Source organism: Oryzias latipes, chromosome 9 (assembly GCF_053564925.1).
Source record: "Oryzias latipes strain Hd-rR chromosome 9, Olatipes_Hd-rR_3.1".
In the NCBI taxonomy this organism is placed as follows: domain Eukaryota; kingdom Metazoa; phylum Chordata; class Actinopteri; order Beloniformes; family Adrianichthyidae; genus Oryzias; species Oryzias latipes.
In genome coordinates this window covers 25622350-25634765 of record NC_136245.1, presented here as the reverse complement: position 1 = coordinate 25634765, position 12416 = coordinate 25622350, and the positions used below count along the sequence as shown (strand labels likewise).

The following is a 12416-nucleotide window of genomic DNA, read 5'->3' as shown; positions in this document are numbered from 1 at the left end:
ACAAAACAGCCTATTAGTTTCCTAAAACTTTGGTCACATGAGGTTTGTGTTTAAAGAAAAAGCAATACATAAATAATAAAAACTCAGCATTCTCAGAATGGACAGAAATATAGAAAAATAACAGTTTGCATAATAATAATGATGAAAATTTGTTCACTTTAAGCCAATTTTAAAGTATTTTACAACACGTAGACTCCTGGAAAATGGTGATTTCAATTTTCTCTTTTGTAAAAAAAAAATAAACAAATAAAACATTTCAACAATATTTTTTCTTTTCTAGATAAGTTGGTAAAAATGTTCCTACAACCTTAAAACCCACCCGAGAACCTTAAAAAGTAACTGTTTTTGAAGTTTAGGAAAAAAATTATGTTAACAATAAATCAAATTTGCTACTTCAAAGCTGGACAAGTTCTTTTTTTTTCTTATCAGGTTGTTTTAAAATGTTCTGAAAAAGCTATTTTTGGTTAAAAATCCACAAAGTTTACTTGCGCTGTGGGGGGGGGGGGGGGGGGGGTACATCAGATTAATACAATGTCAGCTCCTCTTCATTGGTTACCTAATTATTTTAGCATTTCGACAGTCTCTTTTCACATGTTTTTTACTTACCTCTCTTAAATCGTGATGCATCCATTCTTTCTTTCTCTTTCCTATCTGGAGATCCCCATGTTTTATGTCTTTTTCTGGTTCTTCATAATATTGGCTGCTTGAGAATGATGACCATCGGTTTCGTCCTGTAAAAGTCAGTCATGTCCACTGTATGAAATCAGAATATTTTTTTCCCCCGGCAGGTATTGGTTAAAAAAAATAACATAAAATAAAAAGTTCCAATCATTTTCTATGACTTTGGTAAAAGATCAATAACAGCTGTACTGTCTCAGTTTAGATAATAAAAGTGTTCAGTGGCCCAATGGAAGAATTTCCTGCCTGAGAATTGAAAGTCCTGAGTTTAAGTCCAGGGCTGAGTCATACCAAAGACTCTAAAAATTGGACCCAATGCCTCCCTGCTTGCCACTCCGCACCACAGGGCCTTTATCATGCAAAATCAACGTTTTGAGCTTTTAAGTGTATTATAATGTTCATTCCTCACCAAAAACAACCCTAAAGTGGCATTTTGATCCATTCACACACTTCTGATCATTCCCCAAAACCTGCACTTTGAGGACCAACCCCTCCTAATTCACGAAAACGAGCAGGTTTTCACATTGTGACGTAGATATGTGAAAACAGGAAGAGTCTGCACTGCCAGCACCGCCCCCAGGCTAACACACACACACACTCACGCGCGCATACACACACACACTTTCTACACTGAGGTATCGGTCATGGTCAAAACGCTTTCATTTTATATGTACATTATGCACATCCATTTTTGGAAAAATTCAGATGTTTGTTTTTGTGGATGAAATGCAGACACTCTATAGGTTGATGTCATAAAAAAGGGGGGCACTCTTTAGTGTGCCAAAGGCAATATATTATCATATTTATGGATACTACTTACCCAAAAAGGCTTAAGAAAAGTAATGACAAAGGCCCTTTAAAGGGTTGGATTAAGGGGTTATACAACCAAATGTTTCCCAAGTGTGGCTCTGTCTGCAGCTCACCGCTGCCCCAGGGGATCAGTCAAATGCGGAGAGAAAATTTCACACACCTAGATGTGCTAGTCGTGCTGCTAAGTCAAAAATTCAGACGTCATTCTGGAAAGCTATGATCAACATTGGTTATCTCAAATAGTACTGCAAACAATTTTTATGGGGCTATTGTTGCTGCACTAAAAGTTGAAAAAAAACTAAAAACACAGAAAAGGACTTTCAAATAGGTATCACATAATCAGATTGAAAAAACTTTGAAAATAAACCCTATTATTTAACACAAAGGATGATAAGTGAAACGCTTCGTGTATTTTGATCTCTAGAATAGAGGGAAAAAAAACAATATACCATCCCACTGTAGAAAACCTGTTTATTAGACAAATTATACACAGAAAGCTTTGCCACTTGTAACAGAGGCTCAAATTTGTTCGGTTTTTGAATAATATGCAACACATACAACAAAATAGGCCTATATTAAATACTGTACATCATAAAGTTTTGAAAATTATCAAGTAAATTCTGTAGTCCTATGTGTGAAATTAAAAATGTTAACAGAAAAAATCAGCAAGTTTGTGCATGCTTTCTTTTTAGTGGACTTGCCCCGTTTTGTTATTTATCCAGCAAATTAAAAAAATAAAAATAAAAAAAAAATAAAAAGGAATGGCAACATGAGAAAAGCAAAACATCAGTTTAGGTGTAGCATGAGCGGGAAGGGGCGGGGCGGGGCGGGGCGGGGAAAAACCGAAGGCAGTAACGTGATTGCTCAAATCAACACTAAAGCTGAACATCATACAGTCTTCTCTTTTCAACAAAAATATCATCAACATGTAAAATATACATTTTTTTATAATGTCTCTTTCATGTATACTAAATAAAATTCTTTTAAATGCATGTGTCCTATACGCCATTCAGTAGCCTAATATAAGAAAAGAATTCCTAAGAATGCTTGTTATAAAACACTGTGGCTTGACTGAGATCTCTACTCACAACATTTTTGCAGTTTTAGTTCTTAAAGATAACAAACTGAAAACTTGCTCTAAGCAACTAACATTATCAATTATTAATACAGTGTTAGTGACAAATGGTTTGGTTTCCATTTTACCCAGTCATCCCTTCATTTCCATACCCCCGACCAGATAATGCATGATGCTCATCTGAATTAGTTGGCACTTTTAAAATAATAATAATAATAAAATGATAGAAATAGTACCCTTAACATAAGTGATATGAAACGTATCTGGGACTCGTAAAAAGGCAGACTCTGGATTCCATCAGAGACATTCTCATGGCGCACCGGACAACCACCGATTCACTGCTCTGAAATGTTTCCGATACGCTGAAATCTTTGAGCTTTAACATGGAGGCTTGGGGGGAGGGGGGGTCAGGTAACTACAGGTGACATGTAAGGCTTGTTCTGACGATGCAGTTGGCGATGGCCTCTCTTTAACATAAAAGCCAACTCCATTCCACAACTTGAACCTGGGAAAAAAAGTGTGACATGACATTTTAACTCAACCTTATTTTCTTCTTCTAATAAAACAACCTGGGCTGTGAGAGCGCCAAAAGGAACCAAATGAAAATAGGAAGTTTGACGTCGTGAAGACAGAACAGAGACTACAGCACTTGTTTAGCAGTTTTTCAAAGTTTGCTTGGAGCAAAAAACAAGTAGACAGCTTAGAACAATGTCTTTTTTTTGTACTTCCTGACCAAAAACACATTCCACGCATTATTTTTTTTCCCCAAACAAAACTCAACAAAATACATATAATAAGCATAAGCTTTTCAGAAGTCTTTAAGCTTGTTTTTTTATTCTTTCAGCTGCTTTTGATATTGTCCATGTTTCCCCTTCTTTGAGAGTCTGATTGAAGAACCTCACCTTCACTTGAAAAGCAGAGAGCACAATACAGGTGAGAGAAAGAAAAGGTAAGATCTACATACAATCACTTACAGGTCTGTGGGCACTGGTACAGTGCAGAGGGAATTGACAAAGAGTTACATGTGCATCAAAAAATGGTGAAACAGTTTCAGGCTGATGCAGCACAAACATCTCAGAAGTAATTTAAGAGTGATGCACCAAAACTGGTGAATCTACAGTGAGAAATTGTTGATCTGTCATGGCGTTTAGCAGTTTTCAAGCCGGTGGAGGCGTCATCGTGTGCTCATCTGCAAAAGTCTCAGGAGGTGTCGTCAGGCCACAATGTGGACACCATCTTGGAGATGAAAGCACATTAAGGACAGCAGATTTTGGGTGAAAAACCATAAAAGAAGAGTGTTTAGACCCCCCCCCCCCCAAATTCAGACAAGCAAAAGAAGAATCCCTTTTTTAGAAGAATGGACACGGGGCGCTTTCTTCTACCCCGTCATTGATTATTAGCGAAATCCCCTGGGAGCTGTTTCATGGCTAAGGTGACGACAAATCCTTTTGTCTGCAGCATCTCTAAAACCTACTTGTAGAAACGAAACCCTCAAAGGGTTTTGAACAGTAAAGTGAAGTTGATCTTTTTTCATTCCATGAACTTGTCCTCAAGTCATAAAAACAAAAACAGTAATGAAAAAAAAAAAAAAAAGAACGTCCCCCTTTCAGAATTATTCTCCCAAACGATCACAAGAACAACAACGTAAATTATCAAGCCCCCTCCCTGCCCCACTCCCCCTTTTTTTCCCCTCCCGTCGGGACCTCGTCAGCAAGATTTGAAGGAGGATCGTGAATGTACCTACAGACCTGTAACTCCTTCGCTTTAGCCAAATAGAAAACTGACACCCTTGGGAAGACCCAAGCAGAAAACAAAAACCAAAGGATTGCTATGTACACATTTTTGTAATTTCCCCTTTTTTAGCCTAACCCCAATGTTTTTGTTTCATCCGTGCAATGACGCTCTAACAAACTCCGCCTCCTCTCTCAACTCTTCTTTCCGAACCAACCATACCAATAGCCACTGCTTATATGGAGGTACCCCTGTCTGGATCATTGCCATATCCAAAGTTGGGTCCTGGACCTGTGGGCTGGTAGGGAATGGAGGACATTGTTTTAATGGGGCTGCGGAAAAAGCCACCATTGGGGGCCCTCTGCCGGAAAGGCCCAACCCCACCAGTCCGGTGGTCCTGCAGGCCGCCTCCACCACCAAATCCAGAGGAGAATCCAGCGGCAGCTTTGGCAGAAAGGCTACGGCTAAGGGTCTGGATCTGCTCGGGGATGAAGGTGGTGGTGGTGATGTGGGTGTTGCGGAAGTCGCTGATCTGCTCGAGTGCCTGCCGGGCAGCAGGGAGCGCATCCATGTCGAGAGGGGTTAAATCTACGGAAGAGGTGGAGAACTGCTTATGGGGGCTTTCATCCTCGGTGCACAAGCTGTTAACCCTGTGGTGTAGGTGCTCCAGGTCGATCTCCTTATCGTCCTGCAAGGTGGGAGGGAATGGGAAGAGAAGAACAGAGGGGAGGAAGAAACCAAAGTAAAAGAGGAGGGGGAAAGGAAACAGTAATGCAAAGATGTGGAATATGGAACAACAAAAAAAGATTGGAAAAAGAAGAAGGATGAGATAAGAGACAATAAAGGGTAAAGATTGATACGAAGGGTTGATGAAAAGATTAACAAGTGGTATAAAAGTTGAATACAGAAAGATCAAGGAAGTGAGGACAGTGGATATAGCAGAGAAAATATATTTGCAGAGATATGAATGAGGTGCAATTGTTTTAAACAGGAGGGATGTCATCGTTCCAACCAGTAAAACAGTTTAAATAAAGGAATGAAATCAATACAGAGCCGTGGACAAGGCAGATGAAAAAATATTAAAGGTAAGACAATTTGCAAAAAAGAAAAAAGATAAAAGGTTTTAGGAGCAAATTAAACATTAAGGTCATGTCATTTGCAATTGAATTGCACACAATAGGAGCAATAAATAAACACAAGATGGGTTGGTGTGAATGTTGATGAGACAGAGAAGTGGGGCGGGGGAATAAGAAAGGGAAAGATGGAGGGAAGAATAGAGAAGCAGACTGAGCTGTGATCAGGATATTGACAAAAAAAAACATTCAAACACTCTACAAGTCTATAAGGGCGTGCAGGTAGTCTGTATTAAACACAAAGAGGGAGTTCAACCTTTTCTTTAGCATTACCACCCAGAGTCTGATATTGATAAACCTAATTTCGAACTTATAACATCTAACAACACTTCATTTGACCTTAATAGTTCTTAGCTGTGTATTGTAAAATGGCCATTTTCCCAAATATTTTTTTGTGGCCATAATTTATTCTTGCAGCCTGTAAAGTTTCATTTATCAAATGCAAAAAGAATAAAAAATAAAAAAAAAACATTGCAGATCATTCAATAAGCTGGAACAAACTTAACATTTCTAAGCACATACATTAAGTTCTAACTTAATTTACAGTAAACATAGAATGTGAGAAATACATCATAAAATCATTTTTGACATATAAGTAGCTTATCCACTAAAGTATGATAACATGGTCAATGCTTTTACTGCACAGGCTAGCGCAGACAGCCGTGCAGGGCAGCTCAGTTTGCAATGAATGAGGGGAGCATATAAGGAAGGGGGGGGGGGGCTCAGGTGAGGGGGTGATGAGAGAAAATATTGGTGAGGGGTTTGTAAATGTTTACTTCTGACTCCAAAGCAGTTGAGGTGTTTTATCTGAAAGAGGAGGGGAACAGGGTGGGGTGTCTCACAGGTAAGGTTTTAATTTGTAGTGAAAGCTGAAAAAGGCTTTTGTGATCACATTTACTGGGGGGGTAAAGACAGATTTACTGACCGTGTCCTTTGGATCTGGGGAGGGGGGGCTCTGGATGGCCTTAGTTTTTGTGCAGCTCACGTGCAGAGGGGACCAGCAGTGGTGCCCCCCTGGTTTACCATCTGAAATGGGGGCAGTGAGAGGAAGGAGAGCACGGAAGGGCACTCGCGGTTGTTGTTGAAAAAAAATAATCAAAAACACATAAAGTGCTTGAAGGAGTAGGGGGGGGGCTTTTAACAGAGGATATTGAAATGAAGGGACGTGAGGAAGAGGAGGTGTTCTGATTGTTTTGCTGGACCAAAGAAAGAACTGGATGTTTAAAAAAACATGTCCAAAACTACATTACACTTTTATGAAAGTTATAAAGATTTAATTCAAACTGATTATTTCCTAAAATGAAACTCAATGTCAGATTTGTCCCTGAAATCAAACACATTTTGGAAAAAATAAATCCATGAATGGATTAGATAGTTTATGATTAATTAAATATATGAAGTTAAGTCTCTGCATAAAAGTAAGAAAATCTCATTGCAAATATCAGCTGCTCAACTCTGCAGTCAAAGCGGAAGCTCCATCTTTTACAAGAAGAAGCAGCGCCCTCCAGTGGCAGAATGCCTTTATTGCACATAACTGGCAGCAATCCATCGAAATAAAGGTTTCTGTCAGATGTGCTTTGCCTACAGATGTGCTATAAAATGGACACCAAAATTTGAAGCCGGCTCCCTGATGTCCATCACTTCATTTTTCTCTCTACAAGCTCTACTAACCAATTCTCTTTTGTATCTTCTATTGTATGAACAACCTTGGTGTAGGAGGTGAGGTGGTGAAGGTGGTCATTCTCATTTTGGGGTTGAGTTCGGAGGGGTTGGTGGGTTCGTAGGAGTGCTGCACAATCAGGGCGCAGGGGATGTCGCAGCATGCTGGGGGCTGGTAATGGGTGGCGGTGGGGGCAGTGGCATTAGCAGTGTTGGGTATCTGGTTCTGGGTCTGACTGCCCAGGGCGAGAGGGTGCTCGTTTGAGCTGTGAGGACATGGATCAGCAGCTTGTCTGGCAGATGGGCCATCTGCTTGCGTCTGCTCGTGACACACAGGTGTGCAGGTGTTTGAGTAGAAGGGGTTGGGAGGAAGGAGACAGACAGGAACAGGTGGCGTGGAGCAAAAATGTGGAGTAATTCATATATATGTTTGAGTGCATGCCAGTTGAGTGAGCAGAAAAAAAAAAGGCAAATCGACCCACAGGCAGACAAAGCAGACAGACAGAGAGGGGATGAGTGACAGACAAGACCGTCGAAAGATGGCGAGGTGGAGGAGAGGAAGCAAATTGGAGAGACAGATGGGTGGGAGGGGGGTGAGCGAGAAGAAAGACATGGCAGTCAGTCAGCACACACTGTTAAGCAAGTGGCTGTGTGTTGTGTCCTCAAAGAGACATTCACACAGTCGTTTTATACCTGGAAAGGGGAGATGTTTAAAAGCCATTTTGTATTGTTCTCTCCCCTTCGCCAGCTACACCCTCAACACAGAGTACTTATCTACAAAATAAAACAAAAAAAAAGGCAACATGAGGAGCTTTGAGCCACAGTGACACAGATCATCGTTGTTGAGTTAGAACGACAAGAATTTCATCACACAAACCCTGAAAGGGTCTGCTTTTGTGCGTACCAAACACACACGACGTCCGTTTGCTCTTGTCGTGCTAAGTCTACATGGACTTCATGAAAAATCAGACATGGTCAAAACCACAGATGCCATCATTATGGAAGAGTTTTGGCAGTGATCACATGTTTCCTGGTCGGGTTCTCTAAGGGATGGCAGGATTTCCACTGGCAGAACTCTTTCATACAAACCATTGGCTGAACATGTATATATATATATATAGGCCAGGAGGTAAAGCAATACAGCCACCCTGTTATGAATGAAATGCGGTTCAGAGGCCTCATCTGGAAATTGCTCATCCGAAGCATTAGGAGCACCTTTATCAATTTTTCAGTGGCTATACAGTAACTGTCATTCCAAGCATATATCTCCCTCCTATCACCCACCCAGTGATTTAGAGGCTTCGGAGCAATGTGTGCTATTGCAAAGAACTAATTTGAAAATAGTAGCATAAATAATATTCTGCAACATTTAAATAAAAAAAACCCACATCAAATAGCAGGAATGACTTACAGGGAGACACTCGTTTATGGATAATAACCTGATCAAATGCGCTCAAATGGATAGAGTCTTTATCGCAGCTTCCCCACATTAGTCATTTCCATGGAAGTGTGTAGTGGTGCTTGTGTATGGGTTAGCCCAATAGTAATCCTCGTAGGCATTTACAGCAACCTTATAGATTATGGTGCCAGCCATTCCACAACACAGAAGCACAGCTCTGCCACGAACACACACTGATGTTATAGAGTCAAAAAGCAGCTAACATAGCATTACACAACATATGAATGGTACAGAATGTGCATGTTTTAGTACTCACATAGAAACAACACAGAGACACAAACACCGCTTTTTTTAAACAGAGTTGTGGGTGTCAGCATGTATCGGCTGCATTACTTTGGTCACACTTTGTGATGGATGAATGGAAGCATAACTTGCAGCAGTGATGTTGGATGGTGAATGACATCCATTTCTATGCTGTGCAGAGAGAGGCTTTCATTCTTGTTTGGGGCTGGTGAGGGGAGGACATGATTGTGAATGGAGAAAAGTCACAAAAGCATATTTGCAGCACACAAAAGAGGGAACGTGAATAAAGAAAAAAAAGGCTTCATGACATGTATATGTGCACGGTATTTTTTTAAAATTTTCTATATAAATGCAAGAGTTGTACGGTGAAAGACGTGGGCCCAAAAAAGCATGGTAATGCGCGTTTGCATGCAAGTGTGAAGGCAAATTTTTATCTTTGTTATTGCAATAATGGACATTTTGGGGAGACAATTTGCTGTACACATCAAAGTATATTGTTGATTCCTATTTTCTAAAAGGATGAACTAGCTAAGAGATACTTGTTCTTCAATACACACATTTTTTTATTTAGTTCTGGCATTCTTGAGGAATCCCTAAAAAGAATTGTAAAAAAATGTCAGCACATTAAAGTGTCTTTCTAGTATGTGTTGTCACATTTTTGATTCACACAGAGAGAAAAAAGGTGACCTGCTTTTGTATGTTATTTCAAGTTTGTAAAAGTGCGCACAGAACCACATGGTTTTGGCTCAGTGTGATGGTCACCACTGGTTTTAGCATTTGATGTGACAAAAATATGGATGAGGTGGAGTTCTTCAAAACTGACAGAGAGCATAGCGACTGGAAGAGTCAATTACAGGCTTTCTGGTTTGCTTCACTTTATCAATTTTAGGAAGCGACTTTAAGCACAACTAGATTTGGTCCAGTGGCCATGACTAAGTCCAAAACTGAAAATGGAGGCAGAGATTTCCCATGTCGATATCTTGCAGCATATGCAATTTATCTAATTAGCTGCTTTGAAGTAGACTTACACTCGCCTTCATCCCTCCGTGGAGTCGGGACGTGCTGCTGTGGTCCCAGCTTGACTCTTATGTTCTGTTCTCAGTGACCATCTTTGCAGCTGGTTACTCATTTGAAACCGTCTTCACAGATGGTAAACTGAGATCAGAGAATGGCATTCCCACAGATTTCGCATACTCCATTAAACAACCACTTTAAGGACAAAATAGACCCATCTCAGCCACATCATCAAAGTTGCAGAGAGCTCTTCCAAAAGTACCTTTTCAGAGATCGTGTTCAAGGGAATAATGTTATCTGACTTTGTGAAAACACTGTCAACATGTATTAATTTAAGTAAAAAACATAAACTCATCTGGTTTGGACTTTAAGAACAGCATCTTTACATCATATCTTAATAAATCTATAGTCATCCTTTGTGTAGAAAGTAAAAACTGAGGTCCTGAAACTTTGGCTAATGACCCTGTGAAGTGACTGCTTGTTGGATTGTTGATTTCAAAAGGTGGCATTTTCTTATGCCGCCCTGCTCATTCCGAAGTGGGAAGGTGTGGTCGGCTCATTGGCTGTTGCTCAGGGCAAACCTTTTTTAAGTAGGCAATTAATATTTCAAAGCTGTAGCAAGCTGGAGGATAAATATCAGCAGAAAAAAAGAAACAATCAGAGCTGACTGAGCCGAATTCTTTCCTCCCCTGGAAGTGCACGTGGTGGTATTCTAATGATGTTGTTCTACAGGCCTGACCTATAAATATGGAAGCATTTTGGTTTTGCTCTTTTGGCCAAGCGCCCTGTTTTGATTTATGACTAAATAAAGCACAAACCCTTTTTAGCAATATAAAAACACGACTTAATATCACTAAGCATGAACATCTCACAATTCCAAAAGTCAAAATGTGGTCAACATTGTGCACATTTTTTGAAATTTGTTAAAACATGGATACTTTGTCCAGCAGCGAAGTGAAAGGTCAACGTTTTTTGATAGTATAAAGTGGTTTGTCGCCCTTTTAAAAAAGATTGTGACCACTTGTTTTCTAAAAGCAAAATGCAGCAATACTTTAGGATTTAAGAGGAAAAATTTGAATAAAAACTTAGAAAAAAGAGAAATTAGACTTTAAAAATGAAAGATTACCCAGAGAAACTAGAGACATAGAAATGTGTGTGCAAAAAAATACGATAGAATAATGTCTGATGCTTGATTCCTCAGTGCTAAAATGATTGGTATTACATCTGATACTACTACTAGTACAACCTCTAATATAGTACTATGACTCTAGCTATTATTATATAACAGTTATAATGTTACGTTTCAGCAGTTTTCTCTCATTAGGGGTTATAGGAAGTGCATTCTGTGAGACTCCTAAATCAATAACAGTGATTTCCCCGTGTCTGACTTCCCCCAAAGCCTTGATGTGCAAAACCTTGAACAAGAACTACAAAGAGAATCAAAGACTTCCACTATTTAAATCCCTGCTGTCCCTGGTATTCACTGACGATGCTCCACTCCTGCGCTCGGTTTGGGGTTGATTCCACCGGTTGCTTTTCCTGGCTAATGAAGATAGCAGGGGGGTGGGTGTGTTTATTTGTGCTGCAGCTGAACCACACTGTGCTTAACATGACTTTGGGCTTGACTAAAGGTTTAGTGTCTTTGTGGCTGCTCAAACGGCAGACATGACTACTGGTCTGAATGACAGATTAAAGCTGCTAAGCGGGCAGGGGGTTGGAGGTAGGGGGTAAATGATGCGTTTATGCATAAAGAGAAAAAAAAAGGCAAGAAGGAGACGCCGTTTACTTTTGAAATTTCTTCTGCTGAGTGGGTTGCAAAAGATATGTTATGGATAATCAAACAACTCCACGTCTAGAAATGATCTTAAGGAAATAGACGCCATTCACAGGTTGCCATGAAAGGCCCTCAGATAACAGTTTCTCTAATTAAGGCACAGGGATGAATCAGTTAAGAACCACGGCATGATTCAGTTACATTCATGAGGCTGTCGCCCCAGTGAGAACTTGGCACAGTAAACACCTGACACGTTTAACTTGATTTTCTATACAAAAGAAAAATGTGAATAGGGGGAAAAAAAGCTCAATTAAATTAGGAAGGAGCACATCAGGCACTAATTAAGCTGCTTTTCAATATGTGTTTTTTTCCACAGCGGGAGTCTGCGTGTGAGATCTGTGCACTTCTGTAATTACTCTGTTTGTAAATTGCTTCTATGGCTACAGAAAGGCAGAAATCCACTCAAAACACCAGGTACACTCACTCATCTCAAGAAGGTGACTTTCTTGAGAAAAAAAAATCTCAAGTTGCAAAGGAAAAGAAAGAGCTAAAACTATGAAAAGAATTATTGACAAAAAGTAGTGCAATTTTGATAGTTTAAGAGCCTGCTTATTTGACTAATTAAAAGAAAAATATGATCATTTATGTGTTTCAATAACAACAATATCATTGACATTATTTGTTTTTATAATAGTTTTCTGTAAAATGCTTCCTGATCTGCCAGGAAACAGATTTTAAAAATATTTTAAAAAATCTTAATTTATTTTTTTTAAAACATTTAATTTAAGTCCAGTATTCACTTATAATCATTATTAAAATAAATATTCATGACGTAGGACT

At 39.5% G+C, this 12416-nt stretch overlaps 1 protein-coding gene across 6 annotated transcripts in view; it reads right to left on the bottom strand.

Moving 5' to 3' along the window:
• Positions 1 to 1942: 1942 nt before the first annotated feature.
• grid2 (glutamate receptor, ionotropic, delta 2) overlaps positions 1943 to 12416 on the bottom strand; it is a 591201-nt gene continuing 580727 nt past the window's right edge. For 2 of the 6 annotated variants that reach the window (XM_078953108.1, XM_023958368.2), the window contains one exon: positions 1943 to 4982. In XM_078953108.1, the coding sequence (XP_078809234.1) occupies positions 4530 to 4982 (453 nt within the window). In that variant the 3' untranslated portion in view covers positions 1943 to 4529. Of the gene's footprint in view, positions 4983 to 7098; positions 7406 to 7779; positions 7861 to 12416 lie in introns of those variants that run through there. The other 4 variants (XM_023958369.2, XR_002873852.2, XM_078953109.1 and 1 more) reach the window with 4 other exon arrangements.